Here is a 26,014-nt window from a genome sequence, read left to right on the forward strand (position 1 = left end):
AACTATCCTTTAAAGGTGGTGGGGTTGAGATGAGGAAGGCGAAAGGCCTCCAAAATCCAAACCCCTGCAGATCTCAGAAGCAATACAATTGGCATGTTCTGCAACACTGCAAATATTTTCCCAGCCTATGGAATCTAGACTTATTGAAAAAAAACCTGCAAACCATTTTTCAAACTGACAAAGACTTTGAACCTGGAAGTACTGCCCAGCCTTGTGCAACCAGGGGGGGGGGGGGGTGGAGTGGGGGGGGGGGCGCTGGGTCCGGAATGTCTTTTGCAAAGCTTTCTGCAGCTTCTGGGGAAGTAAAAAAAAAAAAAAAATTTTAACAATTCTGCCCTTGTGCACCACCCTGTTTAACCAGAAAAAGCATTGAATAGTACACTTCTTACCGTTGCAGGACACTTAACGGCTTGAAATGATTTTCTCTGGTCTTGCACCTGGGGACAGAAGTCGGCAAAGAGACGGATAGTGGCCAACCCGCATCGTAGCGCTCGCTTTTCCCTGGCCACTCGAAGTAGTATATATCTGTTGCGGTAACTGGAGATCCTAGCTCTTTTCAGAGCCCCTGGGGTTTCCAAAGACTTCCATGAGCAGTTTTTCAACAAAGGACTCCATATTGTATGGGTGGACTCCGCTACACCAGTTATGCAGATGTTATTTCTCCCGGACCTGCCCTGGAGGTAGTCGTTCTTGGCCACTACTTTTATGATTCACTGCTGAAGGGAGGCCACCTCCTGTTGGTGAGTCTCCACTTTGTGCCCCCCTCGCATATTCTCGGTTCCACTTCGGTCATACAGCCACATAGTTTATCCATCTGAATTGCAGAGATGTCAGGGAAAGGTGTCAATTTTGGCCCCAGGTTGTCGGTGCTATTCTTTAGGGCTATTAACATTTGATAGAGGGCAGAAACAACCAGTTGGACCCGGCATCTCGGAAGGGAGAGGTGGCGTTTGGTCGTACTGGTTCATCTTAGCCTGCTTTTTGGGGTTGCCCATAATGATATGTCGGGAAGCAGGGCTGATAAGTTATTGCCGCGTTAGTTCTGAACCAGCGCTTGCTCCTTGGGGGCCCTTCCGCCACCCGACAGTTGGTGCCTATATCTGTTAAGCGTGCTCGAGGTGGGTTCAGGGTCTCGGCTTATGGTGCACATGTTGAAAATGTCGTATACATAGGGCGGGCACAGGCCAGATCACCCTCAGCGTGCAGTGCCTCAGGGGCCCAAAGCGTCTCAGGTCCACGACTCCACAGGGTCAAGGGGGAGCGATGAGTTGGTATCACAGGAGGGGTCCCGTCATGGTTCGTGCACCCCCAGCAATCACCAGTGCCTGTTTGCTGAGCATGCTTCAGTAGGCTCCGGGGTCTCAGCTTATATTACGTATATTGAGCTTGCTGTACACTTGGGGCGGGTGCAGGTCCAGGCCGCCCCCAGCATGTAGAGGCTCAGGGGCCCGGAGCGACCCTGGCTTGCAGAGCTACAGAGCAAGGAGGAATGGGGGAGCAACAGACTGGTGTGGCAAGAGGGATGTTGTGGTGCATACACACTCCCCTCTCCCCTTTGTACTCACGAGCTGCGTCAGATGGAAAACCTGGTTCTCACCGGCAGCCGCGGATCCCTCCAGCCTGATGTTTGGTTGTCAGCTCGCAGGCAAGGTCGCTAGTTTCTGGGCTTGGGTCCCTCGCCCCGGGCAGAGGCTGCATGCAGCAGGCTCCCTCACGTCCTGGTGCCCCAGAGGCCGGCGCAGGCCAGGCAAGCGTTGCAGGCTCCAGGACCCAGGGATTACAGGGGCAGAGGAGAGCCCAGGCAGCACCACACGCCAAGTCGGGCCATTCAGCCGCAGGGAGCCGCCCCGTAGCTCCAATGCGGGGCGCCGAGGCGTGAGCTCCGGGACCAGAGCCGGCACAGGAACCTACAGCGGGAAGGGCCTGAGGGCACCAGGTCCAAACAGGTCGCAGCTGCGCTTTCCAGAGACCACCAGATGCTTCCCCCAGCGCAGCCCGGTAGTAGGAAGGATCAAAAAGCAGGATAACAGCAGCGGCCCTTTTCCAGCCACGCAGCTGCGCCCCCACCCCATAATGCATAATTTTCAACATCTATAGATCATTTAGGCTTTAACCTACCACACAAGTAAAATTCGAATTCGTACTTGCGTGCAGCATTACCCAACTCCTGTCTTGGAAACGTACCACTAACACCAGCCTTAAATACCAGAGAGGAATCCTCCTAATAACCTCACATCACTGAACCTCACAAAATTAAATAATCCTCAGGTACCAGGTGCAAATCACAAAATCGTTTTTTCTTTACCTGCGGTCTGTGAAAGTTAGCACCCACTAATTTGTGTTGGTTATCATTATATGGTTTACACTGGCCAACCGTAAAATATGACCAGAACCCATTATAACAGGAATGATCTGCATAGCATGAGCAATGATATGGGGGCTCTCTCACTTCTTATACTGATCAACATTCGTGGATCAGGAATTGAATAAAAAATGTATTTAAAAAAAAAAAGGCAAAGAGTAGGCCTTTGAAGGCACATTTAGCTATACTTATCACTGTTAAAGCTGCCTTGCTAAATACCAGCTCTGTAGTGGCACATGCCACAGAGATTAACCTGTTATATTTGAATCCTATAAATTAGATCTATTGTTTTTGAGAGAAACATGGTTTCTGGATACTTTGCATGCTAAGTTTCATCGTCTAGTTCCCGAGGGCTACGCTGTTCAAAACATGAATAGACAGCAGGAGGCATGCAGTCATTTATGGATCACATTTAGAGATAGCCCACTTCGAATCCATTCAATGGGATAGCTCCTCTGAGATTAGTTAAATGACGCTTACCATCACCCCAAATTACTCAGTTAAAATCTTGTTGGTTTACAGGCCTGTGGGGTCGGCAACAACATTCCTAGAGGGCTTTGATGATTTCCTTGGAAATATTGGTATCAAATACTAAGAGCTACTATATTTAAGTGATTTGATGTCTGGAAGATCATACCAAGTCAGATTCTAAACAACTCTGGGAAATACTTAATCAACACGAGTTGTTAGCACCAGCTCAAACTGGCTCACATAATTCTAGCCACTGCTTGGATGCAGTTCTGGCCAGGGGGGAGGGGGATTGCCATAACTAACACTGTACCGATGTTATGGACAGACCATTACCTTAGGCTTTTTATCTATCAAGACAGCCAAACATGATCGCTGTGCTCCAGGAAACAGATGGTACTCCTCAAAATTGCCCGAACACGCCCCGTCAGGGAAGATAGCGTTGAGCAATTACAAAAAGCTATTTTCAGAGCAAAATCTAACTTCTTAGCGGGAAGGATTACAGCCCGCCCCACCCCCCCGGAGCCATTTCACGTAATCGCACACCGTTAATCCTAACAACTGTTCCAGTGACAGTTCTATCCTCAGACCATGTAAATGGCCTTAATACGTTCAAGGACAATATTTCAACCATTCAGGATAATATCAGGTGTCAAAATGAGTCACATAGCATGACCCCACTGACTGGTAGTACTGAAACCACCGCCCCACTGGAAGGCGTAACCAACGGCACTACCTCTTTTACATTTAAAACAGGTATCAAGAGGACGAAATGTGGAACCTCCTTTCAAAACTTAAACCTACCAATAAGACACTCTTTCCTATTCCTGCATTTGTGGCCAAGCGGATCTCGTTATGAGTTAACTCCTTTTATAACAAGGTTTGTTAATTAATCTGTTATGCAGGGGGTGGTCCCAGATCTCCTGAAATTATGAGTAATCTCACCAGTGCTTAAGAAGCCCAGTCTTGATCCTGAGGACAACCAGAATTATCTCTCTATTGCCGGCCTTCCATGACCAGGAAAAAATCTGGAAAAAGGTGGCTACATGCCAGCTCCAGCGTTTTGTTGAAGAAAACTGTCTCCTTCATCCCTTACAATCTGGTTTCCGACCCAAATTCGGTACTAAGGCTGCACTGGTGGCGGTATGTTACAGGCAGGGGATGATGGCAAACTTTTCCTGCTTGTGATGCTCGACCTACCCGCTGCATTTGACACAGTGGACCATGCCACTCTGTTAGATACCTAAAGAAATATAGGGAATGTCGATGCATGTGCCCTTAACTGGTTTGCCTCATTCCTGGCAGGGCGCAAACAGCGGGTACACATGGGAGGTTTTATATCTGAATTCCTTGCACAATGTTGCGGTGTACCACGGGGCTCTGCACCTTCTCCCCTTTTATTTAACATCTACCTTCATCCATTAATGGACATCTTGGAGAAATATCATCTCAGGTTCCACTCTTACGCTGATGATACACAGCTGTACATCGGACATCAGACTTGATGTGGAAAATGCTCTCGGTAAGGTAGGAAGGTGCCTGGAAGAAATAGGGGTATGGATGGCACAAAACTGGCGACAGCTCAACCCCAAGAAAACATGAGGCAATTCTCTTCGGACCAAAACATCTATTGGAAAGGAGCAATATACCCAGAGCAAAGTCGCTGAACTCCACCTGCAGGAGTTTTGGTGTAGATTTATCACTGGAGAAATTGCAGCGACCATATGACCAAGGTGGGATTTTGAGGGGTATTTCGTGGCGTGCCAGCTGCAGTTTGTAACGCATTGGCTATCGGATCAACAGACCCAAGAACTAGGGTTACTTCAACCGGCATGCGCCCCTTTCTTCCTGAAAGAGATGGTATGGACCACGGTACCACAGGACCCCAAGCATTCCCTGTTATTGATGTTGGGTATGACACTGAGGCGCAGGGCTTGCCGATTTCTGGGCAAGGATACACCCTACACACCCAAAGACCCCTTTGTGACACTTAAGGGAGATGATGGGCAACTTAGACTAAATATCAGGAAATATTGGGAGCCTAGAGGGGTGGCGACGCTGGGAGATATACTGAAAAAATAAAAAGGGCAGCCGATGACCTTTAGTGAGGTCGCTGCGGAATCAGGAGTTGGGATAGGGCAACACATAACCCATGTCTCACTTCTACATACACTGAAATCGAAATGAGCGGGAACAGAGGAGTATTGGTGGAAGACTAGACAATAGAAACTTTCTACGATATCCCGGAAGGGGGACACGCAGTATCAAGATTATATGATATTCTGATGGCAAAGCCAGATAGTAATTTAATACAGCTTAAGCAAAGCTGGGAGGTCGATGTGCAAGAGCAGCTATCGGATGACGCTTGGTGGAGGACCATGAGGTATTACAAAAGTGTCCAGAAACTACAATTGATTCAATTATGTGTTACAGAGTGTACTTCACTCCGAAGAAGATAGCGAAATGTACACTCCGAAGAAGATAGCGAAATGTAGTAAGGCGGCAGAACAAGTTTGCCCACAGCGTGGCCTGATCAATGCAGACTCGATACACATGTTTTGGGCGTCTGCGGACATACGCCTATTTTGGGAGAGCGTGGGCCAGACCCTAGCCAGGATCGGCCTATTGGCAGATTCGACCTCCTCCCAGGCGTGTCCGCTAGGTATCTTCCCAAGACCAAAGCAGACGAGACATGTCAGTAAACTGGGAGACTTAGCATACATATTGGCGAAACGCACCATTGCAATGGGGTGGAAGCCGCATAAAGGCCCAGGTCTCTAGTGTGTGGTTGAGAGACCTCCAGAAACAGTTGCTGGCAGAAACGGCGGTCTGGCAAGAAGCAGTACACACATTTATTGGCTTGGACACCTGTGATACAAGAACGGTTTCCCTCTGTACAAGATGATACGCAATCACAGACACATGCAATACGGCTTACAATGGGACAGAGCGTGGGTTAGGAGTTCAAGCAGATTAATACATAGCACTGGTAGAGAACATGAGGGGAACAGGCTGGGGGAGGGAAGGGAGAGGGGTGTTGAGGGAGTTAAGTAGATGCATAACATGATGTGTCATTCATGTTATTTACATGTTTGTATGTTATTTGTTCCAAAAACCAATACAAATCGTTTTAAAACAAAAAAGAATCTATAGGATGGGAGCATTAGTCTACCTCCACCCCAGTTTCTGGGTTCCACACTTCCAATATGCATCAATGGGAAAAAACCTGCAATATATCTGGCAGAACGTCCTCGGCTGTGCTAGTCAAGTATCAGCTAAAGTGCAGTCAGTCTTCTATAACATTTGGTTGCTGCGGCAGGCGCTTCCCTATGTACCTAAATCAGACAGTGCAGTGGTTGTTGGAGCCCTAGTCAATTTCAAGTTGGATTATTGTAATGGGCTCCTTGCCGGTGTCCCGGTTAAACAGATCCTTCGCCTACAAAAAGGCACAAAATGCAGGAGTCAGATTAGAGTTTGGTGCACCAAAAAACACCTGGCCTTCACAGCTCTCTGCACAGTCAGGGGTGGAGGATCACGTAAAATTTAAGAACAGGTGTTTGGTGTTTAAAATGTATCAATGGACTTGCACCTAGCTACTTAAGGGACAAGCTCAACTTGCACTATTCCGCCCGGGCCCTATGGTCAGAAGACAAATTGTTGCTTACTATTCCAAGGACAAAAAGGGTCTCAAGAGGAGACTGCAGATTCTCAGTTGCTGGCCCCAGATTGTGGAATAGCATACCCCTGAACCTAAGGAGGGACAACACTTTTCTGGCATTCCGAGCAGGCCCCAAGAATCATCTTCCTTCTTCACTTTATTACTGGGCGATTAATTGCAATATTCTGTTATATTTCCATCTACGCCAGGATTCGATTTAGTTTGCTGTGTGCGTGTTACAAATAATCACATTGGGCAGACCAATACATCCTCTGCAATATAGCCTTTTCAATAGCAGCTCATCCAAGCCAACTAAGAAGTAAATATCTGCGACAACCATCTTGACGCTCTCCCCCCACCCCTCGTGGCTCACAGCGGAAATCAACCAAGTAAAAAAATGACACAGATCCGGAGTCTTTTTGCGATTAATCAGATCTGAACTAAATCCTATTCTTCATTGAATTTCAAGGGGTGCGTTATGTTAAATCTTCTCCAGTGTCCACAAGCAATCGCCTTCAGCCGTGGCCACCGTCTGCATTGCACCAATTATTTAACACCAACTGGCCATCAGCCTATATACCCTGCCAAGTAACCAACCAGATCCCACCAACCATGGCCAGAGGCCACAGGCGTATCCACCGTCCCTGTTGCACCAATTCGGTTGAAAGACCATGCCCACTACCAGTGACCTAGGCCTACAGCAGTGGCACATACCAGCCATGTGTGCTGTCCCGGTCGCACCAACACTGCTAAACGTACATTGTCCACTTATAAGCCCATGCCCCTTCCAACTTTGTCAGTGTAGTTCCCCCCCCCCCCCTACCCCTCAGGAAACTCCTGCTGGTAACATAGCACAGTCATCTGGAAACAGCTTTGTATTATTGTGGTAATCTTTCTTGGGTAATCGTTCCCACGTTAAACAAATCAGTTGGCGATTATCGCCATAAGGGAAAACACAATGCATCCCCATAGCTAGCAGAAAACCAGTCACCTCAAAACTCCATCTTCCCTTCTTGACAAACTCAAATCAACTGGTACAGTGGTCTGCTTAAAATTGTCTGAAAAAGGAACTCGTTCAGCTAGGCCAAGCAAAGACCATTGGGTGCTCACTCATGGGGCAGGAATCTGGGGGATAGAGGTACTGGAGCAAGTTAAGTTTTAGGAGCGGTATTCTCCCTTTATCAAAATACACTACCAAGGTACTATCGGGAGCTTGCAATGTCTCCAGCCATGGTTAGGGGGGAGCCAGATCTCCTCCCACCCCCAATCGAATTATGGGGGAGGATTTGGTGCAACCTAAAAGCGGCTTTGATGGAATACAGAACTAGGAAAATCTCTCCTTGGCTAGGCTATATAAAAAGCAGCAGCACGTGGCTTTGGGTCACATGCCTACATATCAATGGTCACTAAAATCAAAAGTAGTCTTATCAGTTTTCTAGCTGCCAGATTGAGGGGCTTTGTTTTGGCCAATGAAGGGGGGTAAAGTGGCAGTGAAGTGTATTTGCCGTACAAGAAGGTGCCTGGCTCAGAGTTGCATTAAGCTTGGTAATTTATGGTCTGACTGGAAACCAAAGATTTGGTCAACTTCGAACAAAGAATAACACCAGCCAGAACCAAAATCACCATACCACAATCAGTATTTGTGATGTTATGAGATGGGCAGACATATTACTGATTGTCTTTTATTTTTTTATTATGCAACTTTTTTTATTGGATTTTAAACCGTGTTGCATACTCCTGATATCCACCGGTATAACAAAACATCGTAAGACAAATATGGTATTCCACACTCTGCCCCCCAGGAGTTACTTCAATTCTGTTAAGATATACACAACATTGCTAACTGTATAGCACATTTTACAGTTCAGCCATTCGGGGCATGTTCACCAACTTCAGTGATCTCAGTCAGATAGGGCATGAGAGCGCGGTGCAGTCTTTTCACATATAGTTCAAGAATGGAGTCGGTGTGGCCATTTACAAATGGAGGGGGGCGGGGTGAAGGTTTCTGTCATAGCTGGAGGACAGATAGCCTGGCGGCTAGCAAGCGTTGAGTCAGTTGCTTCATCTCCATGGTCATAAAAACCTGTAGTATAGACTCATGAAGGGCCAGGATACAAAGTAAGGGGTAGCTAGGTATGTCAAATTCAAATGGATCCTTCAGTCTAGATCTCACATCTAACCAGAAATCCTGAATTATCGGGCATCCCCAACATATGTGTATTAGTGTGCCCTCCTGGTTACAGTTTGAGTTGTTGGGATGGCTGTGGTGGAGTCGGAAAGGAGTTTTGTACCACTATCTGGTCACGAACTTCGCCTGGTTTCAGATAGATTGGGACAGAGACCCATCTCCCCCCCCCCCCTGCCCCAAAATCCCCTTGTAGATTTTGTCCTAAGCCTTCTCGGCTACAGAATCCCTCAGTTACTGCGCTCATCCCTCACAGTAGGACCTGCAGTGTGTCATACCTAATGTGTTGATCGATTTGTAAAGGCTGGAGATAAGACGCTCAGCTATCCTCTGCCTGAAACAAAAAAAAAAAATCTTTTTTTAAAAAACACTAAAAAAGGAGGAGGGGCACTTGTTTCGTTGCTGGGGTCACATGGGGTGGTGCGGGTCCCAGTGTCTGCCCTATAAGTATTGGAACAGACCAGACTCCTCAAGCCCCAAAGAATCTTTGCAGTCCTCGAAATGTTTGGATCTGGCTGTTTAGGAAGAGATCACCCATCTTGCTCACCCCCCCTTGTCTATCTACTGAGTGAAACCCCCCCATCTGTCAAGCCAGGTTTAAAGTCCTCGTTATGAATGAGTGGGGTGAAAGGAGATGAAAATGGGAAGGATACTTGCAGCCTACCCACACTGCAGCAACGGCAGCGCGTGTTATAGGGTTGACTTACAGACTTCCCACACTGGTATGTAGAGGTACCCATGGCTGAATCCATAAGTGTCACCCCGCCACGTCCATGGTCACCCAGACCTTTTCAGAATCCCTTTGCACCCAATCAATCATTGGTCTAATCTGTGATGCTCTGTAGTAGTTCAGGACCACAGAGTCTTGCCAGCATATAGAGTGGGTTTGTTGACTCTGTTGGCCCCTTTCCACAAAAGGTGTACCAACAGCAAGTCCCACCGGCCAATAGTACTAATGAAGTCAGGTATGGGGATCGATTGGAAAAGATTGTGACATACACTTCGTCTAATCACGGGAGGAGAAGGGTCCCCCATCGATCAAGGTCCCTTTTTTTAATTTGTTTTTATTTCCCTTACTAGCAATGGGTCGTTAGCCCCAACCAGGTCCCCCAGGTATATTTTCTCTGAGATATCTCACTGTTTTGGAAGCCCACAAGTAGGAGAGTTTTCACCCAAGTTCCTCCCTCAGTGAGGGAGGAATGTTGAGACCCAGTATGCCTGGCTTTGTTGTGTTTACCTACCGACAAACGTGCTGATCCATCTCCTGAAGGAAGGCGATGCGGTCCATGATGGAGAGAATAACGTCAGCAAAGACATTCATTTTATGCTGGATTCCTGCAAAAGATATGCCCTTAATTTTATTTTTTGCACCGACATATGCTGCAAAGGGCTCCAGAACCATTGCGAAAAGCAAAGGCAACAAGGGGCAACCCTGCCGCGCGCCTCTGCTTTAGGGGATGTAGACTCTCTGTTAATTAGCAGTCGCACCATTGGGTCTGCATAATTAGAGAGTGTCGTGTGGCACATTCTGGGTCCAATATTAAACTTGCCCAATACCTCCCTCAGGAACCCACACTCCACCGGGTCAAAAGCCTTTGTCGTCGTCCAATGCCAGGAGGAGGGGAATGAGATTAGTTTCTGCCAAATTTGTTTCCTTATGTTGTCCGCTGTACTTCTTCGCCAGATAAAGCCCGATAGATCAAGGTCAAGAAGAGAAGGCATGACCTTCTCAAGCCGGTTGGTGAGGATCCAAGTTCAGTATACCTATAGGACAAACATTGTCTGGGATTGTTGCCAGGTTTAGGGATCAATATCTCCTGGGCCTATCAAGTCGGACAGTTTGCCCCCATTCCTCCGCTAGGGGGTTCACAAGAACCCGATTAAGGGACCAATAGAAAGTGTCCATGAAGCCATCTAGGTCTTGGGATTTTTTTTTATTGCATTCCAACAACTAGACAATAGGCCTTTCGTAAAAATGAAGAGAGTAAAAGCAATGTATACATACATCTTACTCCATGCACTCATGGGCTACAGAAGGTGCTCAGTCAGTATCGTTGGATTAATTGTTGCTACAGTCTCCTTTTGTAGATTCCTGGGGCCCCCCTCCAGACCGCCAAAGTCCCCCTGGGCCCAGTGTCGCCCACCAGTGCCTGGATTTTAGTCTTCCTCTTTTACAAATACAACTAAACTATGCATGATTCTCATGCCACCCGACACCCAGCCTAGTTCCCGCCTTGTCTGCCACTAAGGTCTTACCCCCTTGCTGGTCTCAGGGTGGCATGTCGTCCTGTGGTGCAATAATCATTTGCACTAATGTGTTCCATGCCACAACATCCTTACTAACCTCTTTGTCCCCTGTATACTGTACTGTGGCTCGGTCTCAGCCTCTGCCCACTTATTTAAGTCCCCCCACCATGCTTCCATTCGGGAGCCCTGCACAGACTTCCGCGCTAGCGCGATCGTACGTTTGGCCAGGACGCAAAGGAGGTCCTTCATCGTGGCTAGGTGTGCTTCTGTACTCCATCTCAGGAAGAATCCCAGCAGGCGTGCCTCCTGCAGCCACTCGTGCATACTGATCCCCTCCCCTAGTGACCCTGCCTGCTAGGTCTTGCCAAAAGGACTAACCAGACACAACCAAAACATGTGTAGCATACCCACCGTATCACCTGCACATCTAGGGCATTTCTGCTCGCCCTCCCCAAGGAACTGAGAAATGGCTTGTGGGGTCATACACAACCTGTGTGGGATCTGCAGTTGCACCTGCTTGAATCTAGCCTTCCTGGATACCCTCCTCATATAGATCAGCGCTTTAGCTCATTCCCTGTATGAAGGGTCGCCCAATGTCTTTCTCGCTCCAGGCCTTAGTTCTGGAATGCCCAGTCAATCTCGCAGTATCTAGAGATCACGTTAAATGCCCCTCCCACTGCCGTCCGGCAAGTCATAGAATGTGTCCAGCAAGGCATCTCCCCCTTTATGCCTGGCCACCTGGCTTCAGCCATTTTTATCAGCCTGTGGTATGTCAAGAACTGGCCTATGGGTATATCATCTCTCTTTGTCAGGTTAGGGACACCCACCCATGCACGGTCCTGGTACAAATCTCCTAAAGTTATTATCCCATTTGGCTCCCAGTTGTGCCGAAAGTTACAAACCTTTCCTCACAGAACGCCCTCAGGGATATGTTCGCACAGTGCTGGTCCTGCTTCCCCAACATCTTCCGCAGTCTGCACCATAGTCTCTGCCTCGTGCTATTAGTGCTGGTGCCTCCAGCAAGCTGGCATCTCCCACCCAGAGGACCTCTCTCAGGCAGTACGATCTGACTTCACCCTGTAGTAGCCCACCGGGATGCCCGCATCTTGACATCCACCCTGAGGAAGGCTGCCAGGAGTTCCAGCATCAAAGTAAACAGCATGGGGGAAGAGGGCACTCCTGCTTGGTTCCTCTTCGCAATTCCCAAGTACCTGAACTATATTTCCCCATCCTCACCCGGGTCATCGGTTTCTCGCAGAACAGGTGCGCCCACCACGAAAACCGGAGGCCCACGCCAAAGTGCTTCAGTGTTTTGCCAGTAGGTAACGAGATTATAGTAGTCTTCAATTACTCCTCAGTAAGCGGGGTATCCAGCACCTGTCTGCTCTTGAAAAACATTTTCCGTTCCGGAAACTTCAAGACCTTCCTCTTTCCCTCTGCCCCCCTTCTCCCCTGTTGATCTGTTTCTTCTCTTGGCACTGTGCACCTGGCCACCCTCTGTTCTTTCAGGCCCAGGTACCTGCTCACCCTCCTGCACTGCCTCCAGGCCACCATCTGCACTAAGGTTCTGTATCTGTACCCATACAGTCCCCCTCCCACGTTTCTTCTGCACTTATCAGATATACCTTTCTGACTAACTTACACCTGCCACTTGCTGGCTGCACTACCATGGTTTATCGTCCTTATTTATTATATTTATTTATGTTTTCTCTCCTCTGCCTCGCACTTTCCACTCTGCCACTTCCCATGCACTGCCCCCCCCCAATTTTCCTTTCCCATGCACTTGCGCTTTCTTAAATGTCACTGGGCCTAGTAAGATCGCCGTTTTTTTTCTGTTCTTTCTCCCTTGTCCCCCTCCCTTTTTGTCTGGTCACGCTCTGAAGCACTTGTGTACGATCGCAATATAAATAAAATATTGCATTTCATTTCAAACCGGTAACCATTACTATAATCAGGGTCTCCTCCTGCCATCCATTGCTGGTCTGCTGATGAGGGTGGTCCATTGTCACTCTCAAGGGCCAATGTTTGGCACTGTAGTAAGACCCTCGCATAAGTCCATGAGACGTATATGTGTCCACAGGGTGTCTGGTCTGGGGTGTAGTTTGTGATTGAGCCCATATGACAGTACTGCTCGAACACAACGGTGCATCTTGTATAGTTGTGCCCTGTAGGGACCGCATATGGTGCCATTGTGCGATCGTCAGTCCCAATATAGGGTGCAACCTAATATGCGATGGAAGTTTGGTTGGAGGGATAGCTATGATGTCTATGGGGGATAATTGGGCAATCAAGGCCAACTCCACGACCTACCAGCTAGTTCTGTCATTGGGATCCAACTAGCGTTGTACCCAGCAGACCTGAGCTGCTTGCTTGTAGGCCTCCCATATTGGTACTGCTAATCCACCCTAGCTGCTTGTCATACCTTAAATCAAAGCTGTGCTCCCCCCCACCCTCGCCAGATGAGTTTAATGGTCGGGAGTTCCATTTCAGGGCTTGATCCTGCCCGTCAAGGAGAGACAAATTATCCCATCTTTCCAAGTCTGAGCGGATCTAATCCAGAATATGCGAGCAGTTCAGGTCTAAGAGTTCACCAAGGGAAGCGCTAATGTTGACCAAGTATTTAATATGGTGCATCTGGAGGTTGAAGGGGGCCCCCCTCCGGGATCCCAAGGAATGTCATGCCTCAGAGAGAAGATCTCAGACTTACCCCAGTTGATCTTGTAGCCCACCATTGGGCCAAACTCTTGCAAGAGGGATCTTATATGTGAGAGGGTAGTGAGGCTATTACCTATACACAGAAGTAAATCAACCGCATATAGAGACACTATGTTCATCTGTACCCTGGTGGATGCGCGTCCACCCGGGATCAGCGCGCAATTTAACAGCTATCGGCTCAATGGATAACGCATATGAGGGGTGATAGTGGGCACCCCTGATGTGTTCCGGAGTGAAGGCCGAATGGGGGAGGGAGTAATCCCATTGGTAAAACAAATCCATAGGTCTGGCATATAGCAATTTGATTAGTCTGATTTGCGAAGGAAAGCTGTACTTAAAGGCATCGAACATGAACTCCAACTGGACTTTAATCGAAAGCTTTCTCAGAATTTAGTTAAAAACACATCCTCCGGATCTCTGTCCCCTGCCAAAATGTGCAGCAATCTGCGTACATTAGCTCCAATACTTGGCAAATGAGCCCAAACATGGGGTTGGTGGGCACAGACCAAACGATAGTCACCCATCCCCACATATTCTGGTGTTTCCATGGATGGGATCATGGGAAATTTGCCAGCAGAGGTCATAGTAGGCCGCAAATGATCAGTAATGCAATTATATGGTCCCCTTCAAGCAGCTCTGGACAAGGTTCGAATAGCACCGCCATTGTCAAAGATATAGAATATATTTGTAGTATTCCTGTTTGGTAATCACAGGACATGTCCTGTAGGTATAGAGAGCGAGGATTGGAGTATCGCCATTCCTATGATGATGTAGACATCATGCGCAGTCAGGTCTCAGCTCAGATCCGCCATGATCACCTAGCTGCCCTTTTGCGTCTAGGATGCAGGCCTCAAGGCCCCATGCCTGCTTTCTGACATTTCCCCCTTATCTGAGAGCGGCGCTAGGGGAGTGGAGAGGAGAGGTCTGCCTGTTTATTTTCCACTCCTGCATGTTCGAAGTCTGTAGTCACCAAGTTGTGTTGCTGTAAGAAATGCCATGCTGCCTCGGGTTCATCAAAGTGTGCCATTGTTTATCCATTTGCATGCGCCACACATGCTGGGAATTTAAGGTAATGTCTACATTTGGTGCCCTTGAGTGCTTCAAAAATGGTGTTAAAACCCTTTTGCTGTCTATAGCCCGACTGAGTAGTCATTAAAGATCCTAATGTTCATATTATGAACCCTCACTGAGTATGCCTTCAAGACGGCTAGTTTATGTTCAAAGTTCAATAACCTCATGGTAATACGTAGTCTTGCGAGTGGTCCATGTGTAGAGCATCGCGTAAAAAGTTGTACATGAAGGTTTCCGGATATATACCCTCTGTGTTTTCTGGGAAGCTTACCAGGTGGAGGTCGTTCTGGCGAAACCTATTTTCTTGATACTCAATTTTCTCGCCCAGCCACTGAGCCTCCTGGATGACCCCACTGAGATCCTTCCTTGCCGTCTCACGGTTGTCTTCCATGGTGCAGATACATTGTTCGTCATCATTGGTTCTTTCTGCTTGTGTGGTCAGGCGGATCTGGACATCCTGTACGTCCTGCCTAGTGTCCTGAACAGTGTTATTCGTTTCTTGTGCCACTGACCAATAATTCTCATCTGGGCAAGTATGACTTTGAGTGGTGTTTCTATGTCCATCTCGGACCAATGTTTGGCAGATCGTCGTAGCAGAGTACTCAACTGGCTCACATCCAACACGTGATCTTGGACCTTGTTCTACTTCAGATTGTTACATGCCTTCAATGCACCCCCTCCCGTATGTCCACGATGGGCAGGTGAGGCGCAATGCAGGTATACACAAAATATACTCATCTCAGTGCGCTATGTAAATTATGAGCGGTGCTAAGTGCAGTGCTCTCAAAGCAGATAGTCAAGATTATTAGCGTGCAGCGAGGTGGCCTTCTCTCCTCTCGGACCACAATTCACCTCCAAAGGGGCGGGAGGAGGGAGCTAGCATGCGCTTTAATAGAGCACGTTTAGGAGCACCACTGCGCCAAAACTTACAGATGCAGCGTTATACTATCATGCGGCTGTCCAGCAGTATGGGCTTCAAGAATATGGTAGTGTCAACAGCACATTAGGTCGGTAGACGTCTAGAAACTACTCACAATATCAATTGTCTTTTGCTGCTTTACAATGGCATGTGTGCTTCCCTCCATAGAGGCCGTCCTCACAATCAGGCAATGTCTCATATTGACTCACTGTGTGGTGTTTCCAGGCAGAGCCTATCAAGGGTCCTCACCTGCCCCGCCATCAAGTCCTGCCGGCTGCCTGGATCTCTCTGCCCTGATGTGAGGTCAATCGCAACATGGGGGTGGCTGGTGCACCAGCAGCCTCTCCGGAGCGGATGAATCACCTGGGCACCATCGTTCTACGTGTGGGCGGGCAGAGTCTGCCGGGTCATCCAAGTTCACCAGGACTCGGAAACTCCACCATATGGCCTTGGTACTTCAGTATTTAAGGCGCCCGCTGCTGTCAGGCTCTGTTGGCCACACAGGAGGATTCCGGCTTCTCCTCTCCTCTACGCCGATTATGTGCATTGGGACGGCCGCCCTTATATCAGAGCACCAATCTGGGCCATAACTTGCCGTCCCATCCCTTCAGCTCCGAGGCGGTGATAGTGCGGGAGCAGGTGGGTGAACCTCAGCCTTCATATCCTAATTCGCAGAAGACACCACCGCTTTGTTTATTGTGCATCAGCTCTCCAAAGCTAGACTGGGTATTCTTCTCTGCATAATGTTTCAATACCACTCAACAAGAGAGTGGTTAGCACATTATGAAGGGGGACTGCGTTGGTAGTTTGTCTCGTCTATGTTGGAGCCTTGTCAGCCCGCGGCTGTGGTGTCACGTGCCCAGATACTTCCTGGTCACGTGATAGCCGGAAATAAAGGAATCACCGGAACTGGCGTTAGAACACCAGTCCAGGTTTATGCACCCTAACGAGTGGTCGTGCCTTTATTGCCCGCGCCGCGATATGCCGCGACCGAGCCTGGCCTGCACATGAGGTCAGGCCCTGAATGTTACCCGAGGCCCGACATCACACTGGCGACGAAGGGGAAAAGAGGAGCCCCGCGAGCGGAAGCCGCGTATCAACACGCGCGGCATCTGAACCTCATTTTCACCCCCCCCCCCCCCCAACGCTCAAAATCAACACGTGAGGCCGTACGAACTTCTCAAAAGCCTCGTTCTCAGCCCCCCAACACTCCAGGAACATCGCACTAGGGACAAAGTGGCTGATGCACGTTCTGCCCCATCCAGAAACAATTTGGATTTTTTTCAAAGGAAAAACTTTGGACAATTAAAACATCAGGAAGCCACAACCCAGTCCCCCAGGATAACAGAAGACGACACGGCAAGCCCAAGGCCACGACTCATGCACCCAGCCCCTGCACCACAACACCAGTGAGTGAAGCCCAGTAAGCCCGCACTTTGGCTGTGCCCCAACCCCGGTACCGCAACATGTCCAGTGGAGGGTCAAGCCCCTCCAGGGCCAACACTGGCTCGTCAACCAGAAGGAGCCTCACCGCAGATCACCCCGACCCAGCGCTCACCACGCTCATGCCTCCGTTTGATCCATTCACCACTGGAGCAGCCATTCGCTGGGAAATCTGGCTACAACAGTTTGAAATGCACCTCGACGCAAGAGACATCACGGTAGCGAAGAAGAAGCGCACCTTCCTCTTGCGCAACATCGGGGCTGCCGCCCTACGCCTGTTTAACACCATCCCAAACCGCGGAGACGACAACAACTAAGACGCCGCAAAGACTGCGCTCACCAACATGTTCAAACCAGACCTCAACCCGGACTATGAACGTTTTCATTTCTGCATGGCTAAAAAGCGAGAAAATAAAACAGTTGATGAATTTCATGCACGCCTATGCGAAATGGCGGTCGGCTGCGAGTTCCCTGACGAAGAGTTTGCCATCCGCCTCCAAATAATCAACAGCATTTCCTCGGAAAAACTGAGAAGAGCCATCCTCCCAGAGAAGAATGTATGCCTATCCCGCATCCTGGAAATGGCGCGCCTTCGGGAGCTGATGGAAGACCAGGTAGCAGTAATCAAAGCGGCGATCCAGAGACTTCCACTCGACAGCCCAAAACCAACGGAAGACATTGCAGCCATATCCAGGCACCGGAACACTCGTGTGAGGCACGAGCAGAAGGCCCACATGTCGCAAGGGAGAGACAAAGCCTGCAAACGGTGCGGCGGCCCTTGGCACAAAGGAGAGTCCTGTCCCACACGGGGGTCAACCTGCCGAAAATGCAACCGTCTCAATCACTATGCTGCAGTATGTCTAATCCCGCCTAACCGAAATGACAGAGCAAACTCCGTGACCAGCGCAAGAGCGCCGGAAAAAGTTTGCACCCAGAGACACTCTGTATCAACCCGACAAGAAAGGAAAGGCCAGAGCCGTTGATCACTCCCAAAGATCCCCAGACACTAGCGATAGTGACGACAGCGAATCCCCTGACAGGAGGGACAAAGATAGACGGAGAAGATGGAACAAGCGGATACATAGAGTGCACCTCATCTCGGCCGTCGAACCGCATCGATCCCGACAACGGAAGAGACCTTCATGCGTAGTCATCTCCAACGGAGAACCACTAAAGGTAGTCATTGACACGGGCGCAACAGTGAATGTAATGCCAACGACAGCATTCAGCAAGCTCCGCCCGAAGCCCAAACACCATAAGGTGAAGGTCCGATATACACCTACGGTTGCAAGAAACCCCTACCTGTGCAAGTGTCCTTCAAATCAGACTTTTCTCACAATAACACCAAGTGCCGGGCACGCATATAGGTCGTAGATGCTGGCTGCGAAACACTGCTATGCTGTAAGACAGCGGAAAAACTGAAACTAAAACAATTTGCTTTCAGCCACCAAAACAAAGAACTCGACGACCTATTGGAACAATACCAGAAGATATTCCAAGGCATCGGATGCCTGAAAGGCCGAACCATCAAGCTCCACATAGACCCTACCGTCGAGCCGAAAGCCGTACATCACCGACGGATACCATTCCACTTGAGAGAAGCAGTGGAGAAGGAACTAGCCAAGCTCGAGGAAGCAGGTATAATAGAGAAAACATCAGGTCCGACCCCATGGGTGTCCCCCATGGTAGTTGCCCAAAAACCCAAGCAACCCAACGCGGTACGAATCTGTATCGACATGAGACTCCCCATGCAGCCATTGGAAGCTAACGCCACATAACTCCAACGATAGATGAACTCATTGTGGACCTCACAGGAGCAACAATATTCAGCAAGCTTGACCTCAGATCTGGCTTTCACCAACTCAGACTAGCCAAAGAGTCGAGATACATCACTCCATTCTCCTCTCACCTTGGTCTGAGAAGGTACAAACGGCTAAACTTCGGGATATCATCAGCCGCAGAGGTATTGCAACACGAAATCCGCAAAGTTCTCACCGGCCTAGAGAGAACAACGAACATCAGCGACGACATTCTTGTGTACGCATCCAATGAAAAAGACCACCACAAACGCCTGGCAGCAGTCCTAGGCAGATTGGAAGAAGCCGGTTTGACACTAAACGCAGAAAAGTGTGAGTTCGCAAAGGAAGAACTATGTTTCTTCGGATATATATTCAACGCACAAGGAGTGTCGCCAGACCCCTCCAAAGTAAACGACATAAAGAACACCAAAGCCCCTCAATCTGCCACTGAGGTGAGGAGTCATGGGGATGGCGACATACTGCGCGAGGTTCATCAAGCCTCCAGGAGGACAGAGAACCCAGAACCCATTGTCAGCACCCCAAGAAGCAGCAAGCGATGGGAGGCAGTCAGCATGGACCACTGTACTATTGCGGGCGAAGGGTACCTACTCGTGATTGAGTTCAGAAGGTATCCTGAGGTAGAACACGTGGCATCCACCAACGCGGAGACAACGATCCTCACGCTGGAAAAGATCTTTGCAACACATGGGATCCCGACAAAAATCAAGAGCGACAACGGACCATCGTTCACCAGCCAAGAGCTGCGCACATTTTTCAAGGATATAAACGTAAGACACAAGCGGATCACCCCAAGCAAACAGTGACGCCGAGCGGTTCATGGGGTCACTCAAAGTCATCCGCATTGCCAAGGAACGAGGACATCGTGGCTGAAAGCAGTATATCGGTTCCTAAGGACCCACAGGCAAACTCCACACTCCTCCACAGGCATCAGCCCTGCTGCCCTCATGTTTGGGGTACCCATACAGGCAGAGCTCCCCATATACCCACAATGGGTAGCCCCTGAACCTGACATCCCAGCCATAGACGCCATGAGACTGAGGCGCAATGAGCAGGAGAGCATTACCAGGCGAGCCAGCCACCGAGATCTAACACCAGGAGACACCGTCATCGTCAAGAACCGGGCGACGCCCAAGAAGATGTCCCTCAATTATTAATTCCAACCGTGGACAGTCAGTGCCGCAAACCACAGCATGATTACCGCCACCCGAGGAAGTGAAACAGTAACAAGGAATGTGTCACACTTCAGGAAAGTACCACCGGAACTATGGGAAGAGAGCCCGGTGTCCCCAGGAGGAGGGTCGGCGACACCTTACACGCCCGAGACCAAAGTACACCCAGAACCTATGCCACACCAAGAGAGCCAGAGGCACCCCACCAGCAAGAAGATAGGACTGAACCCGAGCCCCCAGTGGCGGACAAGCTGGAGAGGGGAAATCCCCGATACCTCCTGCTGAGAGAGAGGCCCAGGCAGTCGTCCCGCCTCCAGGGATACGTGGTGGACGGAGTCTACCTACAGAAAACCCGGCCAAGATGAAGTCAGGGTTGTTTGGATAGTACGGTACCCGTTATAATGTGTTTGTTAACTGTTGTGTAAACACCTGGAGAGGAATGTGGTGTCACGTGCCCAGATACTTCCGGGTCACGTGACACCCAGAAATAAAGGAATCACCGTAACTGGCGTTAGAACGCCAGTCCGGGTTTATGCACCCTAACGAGTGGTCGCGCCTTTATTGCCCGCGCCGCAAAGTGCCGGCACCGAGCCAGACCTGCACGTGAGGTCGGGCCCTGCAGGTTACCTGAGGCCCGACATTACAGCGGCCATCTTGCTCCAGCTCTCCCATTCGGCAGTACTTTGACAGGAGAGAGGGCTTTCTGCTGCATTTACACAGGCTGGGACCACCAATGAAGTGTCCCCAATTACAAAAACATTATTTCTATTGTGCCAGGGAAGCAGAGCACTGGGTGATATTTTAAAAGCAATTTCAAGCACTTTGTGCACCGCTTTCAGATGGCGCAAAAATAGATGCACACCAATCAGCAAGCAAAACGAGCCTTTTGTTTCACCTGAGCAAAACTCGTCTCGAGACGGTCAATAAAAGGGAATTGCTTTTTTTTAATTACAAATAATGCTTCGCACGTACACAAATGTTTATTTTCGAAATGTAAGTTCATATAACATACATATGAACTAGACCCTAGCTGAACATATGAACTAGAAATAGCTGAAGGAGTTCATATGCTAATTTTTATAATGTTGCTAAAAAAAAAAGTTTTTGGTTACAATAAACACTTCGCTAACGCCGTCAGCAGTCCCTAACCAATGATTACCATTTCGAAAGCAACCATTCGGTGCTCACTGCCCCTTCTCCCAACAATCTGTAACTACGCCCCGTATCTGTTCCGTTTAACCTTTTATTCATTATAGTGCACTTTGGTAGGTGCGGCACGCATTTACCTACTTAATGGAATAGAAACCAAGCTCATATTTCAAGGGCAGGATATGCCGCTGACCCGTTCCTCTTCTCAGGTACCTTGCGCACACCCAAAATCCCACATCAATACCCTAGTTTCACCAGGGCATGGCACGTGCGTACCGAAATTTCGAGGGAGACCCTAACTTTAAAGCCCAAAACAACGCGGGAGAGAATGACATGCAAGTCAATGGGCGGGGGGGAGGGCAAACCTCCCTTGGAGTCAAATCTCCCGCTTAACTGTTTACAAATGTGTGATGGCCCCACTCACCCTGCCGCAGGTCCTGGTTCTCCAGCACGTTATGGGCTCCGTACTCCTGCACTCCATGCATGCGTAAGATCTGCACTACAGCGTTGCTGAAGCCGCACATTGGCTGGGCCGGAGTGCCCTTGATGAAAACCACCACCTTGTGTTGTTTCACCAGTGCCTCCAACTGCTCCTTGGGCATAGGAGAGCCATCGCTGCCCAGCCAGCGGCACCAGAGGGGCCTTAGGGAAACGCTGCGGAATAGCCCCGCACGGAGAATAGAGGTGGTCATGGTCGGCAGTTGAACCTGACAAACTAGAAAACAACAGTCATCGAGTGTCACAGTAGGACTGTCTGTAACTCTGACCTCAGACTCGCAACCACATCCGCCGCCCTCCTATTGGCTGCCACAAATTATACCACACATTGATTGGGGAACGTGAACTGTCAATCTACACACGAAGCCAATCCAGACTAAGCACACATGTATCTGCTACCCCTATTTCATGTGTAGTGACATGTAAAGCACCGCCCACTTGAGCGCTATAAAGCGACTTTATAACGTTCTATCTTAGCAGAAAGTGGGGTACCTTTGAAGGTCACGTTGTCGGAACATGGACACTGAACTATCAATGTTTAGCATGGACGAGGCTTCAAAGCAATATAAAATGAACATCACTTACTGCGGTTTAAAACTAAGCTGAAATTGGACCAACATTTTATTGATACCGCCGTAAATGACTTTCAAAATATTTAGCTTCTATTCAGGGCAGTTTCAACACACTATTGCGTCGCCGAGTTCGCCCCACCAGTTGCTCCTCTAACACCCCCACGCGGCACTCCCTCTCCAAAATCATGAGCTCATTTGTTGTCACTTGTCCCCCCAATGAACACTCTGGGCCAGGGGAGCCGACTTATGTGGGGGAGGGTGCCCAAATATAGGAAGTGACATCACCAGCAGTTAAATGACCACAGTTGCACGCAGTGGCCAACTTGCTGCGAGGGGGCTGGGGAGAGTGGGGGTGCTGAACAGTGGAAACATTGGCTAGCATGTACTGCATATACTAAAGTCAAGTAAGAATGAGGTTTAAGCCTTCCAGTTGCATTCCAGTAGGCCAACACTGCCCCTATTCCACCCCTCTATAATCATCCAGGTTATAGTAGCCCTCAAAAGGCAGAGCAACGCAACTAGGATGGGAGAACGAAATGCCATCTGTGATGTCCTCACTTCCTTATCTAAGGACGACAGTCCTCTGTTTATGTTTGATCCGCGGGCTGCGACCCGCGTATGTTGAAGGGCGGGGTTACCGCCTAGAAGTTAGTCTAACGCCAGATCTTTAAGAATAAAGACATGTTGCACCCCAGCTCCTCGTGCCGCCTCTCCTTTCTGGTATGCATGCATGAAAAGGGCGACACTTGAGTATGAGCGTGAGGAGGTCCACGATTGACTACACCACACCATCCCATCATGTGAGTGTGTCAAACCTCAGAGCAAAGACTGTGCGTGTGCCTCCTACCTTGGAGCACAATCTCACTAATTTAGTGGGAATCGTACAAAAATGTCCACCTGGGAAGTGCGACGGCCGAAAATGCCGACTTTTTTTTTCTTTTTAACCCCTCCCTTACACCATATATATATGTGGGGGGGGGGGGTTTAGAGTATGATATTAATATGAGGGGGACTGCGGGGGTCTCCCCCGCATATATATGTGGTGTAAAGGGTTAAAAAAAGCAAAAGTCGGCATTTTCAGCCATCGTAGTGATCACATAGATCCATTTAGTGCAAATCTCGCAAGTGGGTGCGTGGGAATCCCATGCGTGTGTGTGCGCTGCAGACCCTGGATCACATGCTCACTTCTTCAGTGTGAAACTCTGGCCAAGGCTCTTTGGGCAAGCATTCAGGATGGGTCTCACACCTGTAAACAGTGTGATATATTCAGTGGGCACCTCACTCCTTGGAGCATAGTATACCCGTTGCTGAATCTCACAACTGAACGTACAGTTTCACTCTTGGTCATCTCAGTGACCCCATGTATATTAATGGAGTCAGTCTCCCATCTGGGAAGACAATTATATTTCTGTTAAAACACTCTGAATGCTCACTCCACTTTTCTCGATCTGTAGATCCATACCATATTCATTCATTGTGTGTGCAGGGGTGATAACTTGTGTCTGAGAGAGCTCATTCTTTCATTCAGGAGAGATAAAGAGGTAACAACCCCCTGTATGTGGGATCAGGCTCATTTTGCCCCATGGCCCCTCACTCCAGATTGAGTGAGCAGGTTTTAAGACCCTGCTGATTCTGCTATCCTACGGGCTCGAGCCTTCTATCCCTTGCCCCATTACGGCTTCCAACATTCTGAGTGGCAGCTTTTTTACAGCAGGCAGCTTGGGACATGCCTGTTGCTAATTGAATGTAGCCAGATCTACTATTTAGACACTGGGAGAGTGCCATGAACCCACATTGGTGGTGAAGAAGCACTCAACATACAGAACACAATGGTATAGTGTTGCAGTCCTACTGAGAAATAACAATTCAGTCTGTTTAAATGTATAGCAGAGTGGCTGAGAAGTACACACAGTGTGCCATTAAAAATAAAGCAGCTGTGGTGGAAGGAAGTGCTGCTTCGGTGGCATCAAGAGTATGCAATTCCCTGCGGGGTAGTGTTGGTCATTTCCTATTGAAGTATAGCAGTCCTATTGAGAAGTGCCATTAAAATCTACAATCTACTAGGGACAAGACAATCAGGATTTAGGCCAAGACATGGAACCGAAATGGCTCTCCTTGATCTTAAAAACCAGCTAGACGAGTGCAAAGACAGAGGAGATGTGTCTATTCTCCTACTCCTAGACCTATCAGCTGCTTTCAACCTGCTAGATCACAAGGTACTGTGCAATCACCTCAAATCGGCAGCCAACTCCTCTACAAAAGCCACGGCATGGATAAATTCATTCCTGGACCAGAGAACCATAAGAGTTTTCTCACCCTCATCAGCAGCGGATCCAGTCCCCATCACCTGCGGAGTCCCTCAAGGGTCATGTGTCTCCCACACGCTATACAATATTTTTACAAAGCCTCTCTTTGATATATTGGACAAACTAGGGGTCTCATATACCAACTACGCCGATGATACCCAGATCCTTATCCCAATCCAAGGTGATTATGAAAAAGACACCAGATTCATAAACAAAATTTACCAAATCATCCAAACCTGGATGGCCACTCATGGCCTATGTCTTAACGACGATAAGACCGAGCTCTTAAGCATTGGTTCTACCAATAAACTGAACAAACTACCCCAGCTTTACAACTCCATCACGATCGATGGCAACAAAATCAAGGTAGCTAAGGAAGTTAAAACCTTAGGTTTCTACTTAGACTCAGCTCTCACCCTTGACAAGCAAGTAAATGCTACAGCCTCAGCAACCAGTTACACCTGCAAACTCATCCACGCCTGCAAACCATACCTTTCCACAGACAGCTGCACCACTATAGCGCAAGCCCTCATCCTCTCTAAATTAGACTACTGCAATGCACTGTACCCAGGCACCAGTAAACATAACACTAACAAACTCCAAACCCTACAGAACAATGCCCTCAGAACACCCCTAGGCATCCCCAAAGGGCAACACATATCTTCCCATTGAAGAGCCATCAACTGGCTGGCCATCAATGACCGTATCAAACTCAAAACTCTAAACATTACACACAATTGTCTGAACAACAAAGCTCCTGCATACCTGACAGAAAAATTAACTAAGCACACCTCTGAACGTCCCATCAGAAAGGCCCTCTCAAATAGCATCAAAGTCCCTAACTTTAAACTGAAAAGAACTGGTGGGTCCAGCTTCCCAGTTCTAGCAGCGCAGCTCTGGAACTCCATCCCAGATGCACTTAGAGCCACCCCCTCCTTCCATGTGTTCAAAGCCAACGCTAAACTCTGGTTTAAAACTAACAACTGCTAAATGCCCCAACTGTACCAATTACTCTGTATATTTATTGTAAACACTGTAACTATAACTTATCTTTACTGTAAGTCATCCGACAGGGCAACACAAAAAGATTTTGATATATGTAACATACCCCTCCTGTAAGTAAGAAATGCTTGATATATGAGCTTGTAATATATGATCCTGTAACCTAAGAAATGTAACATATTCATGTACCTGTAACCCAAGACTTATTTTCTGCAAGCGCCCAGTTGATTAACGGCCAGGTGTGCTCTATAAATAAATAAACAAACAAACAAAAGTGAAGCTGTCCAGTAGGCTAGATCAGTGCTGCCCCATAAAAGGTGTAGAAGCCTCTGAGAGAAGTGGCAGTACTGTCCCAAAGGTGAGAAGTGTCGTATTTTCACATTAACTATGCTTAAGCACTTATTGGGTTATTGAATAGTGCTACTACATT

The 26,014-nt window shown here is 48.6% G+C and overlaps 1 protein-coding gene across 1 annotated transcript in view; it reads right to left on the minus strand.

Moving 5' to 3' along the window:
• The window catches only part of GLRX5 (glutaredoxin 5), a 107,559-nt gene extending 85,476 nt beyond the window's left edge, over positions 1–22,083 (minus strand). Inside the window, exon 1 of the mRNA XM_069637669.1 lies at positions 21,631–22,083. Coding sequence (XP_069493770.1) covers positions 21,631–21,898 — 268 coding nt within the window. The 5' untranslated portion in view covers positions 21,899–22,083. The remainder of the gene's footprint in view (positions 1–21,630) is intronic.
• Positions 22,084–26,014: the final 3,931 nt, after the last annotated feature.

The sequence above is a fragment of the Ambystoma mexicanum genome, chromosome 14 (assembly GCF_040938575.1).
Source record: "Ambystoma mexicanum isolate Mex_15411 chromosome 14, UKY_AmexF1_1, whole genome shotgun sequence".
Classification (NCBI taxonomy): domain Eukaryota; kingdom Metazoa; phylum Chordata; class Amphibia; order Caudata; family Ambystomatidae; genus Ambystoma; species Ambystoma mexicanum.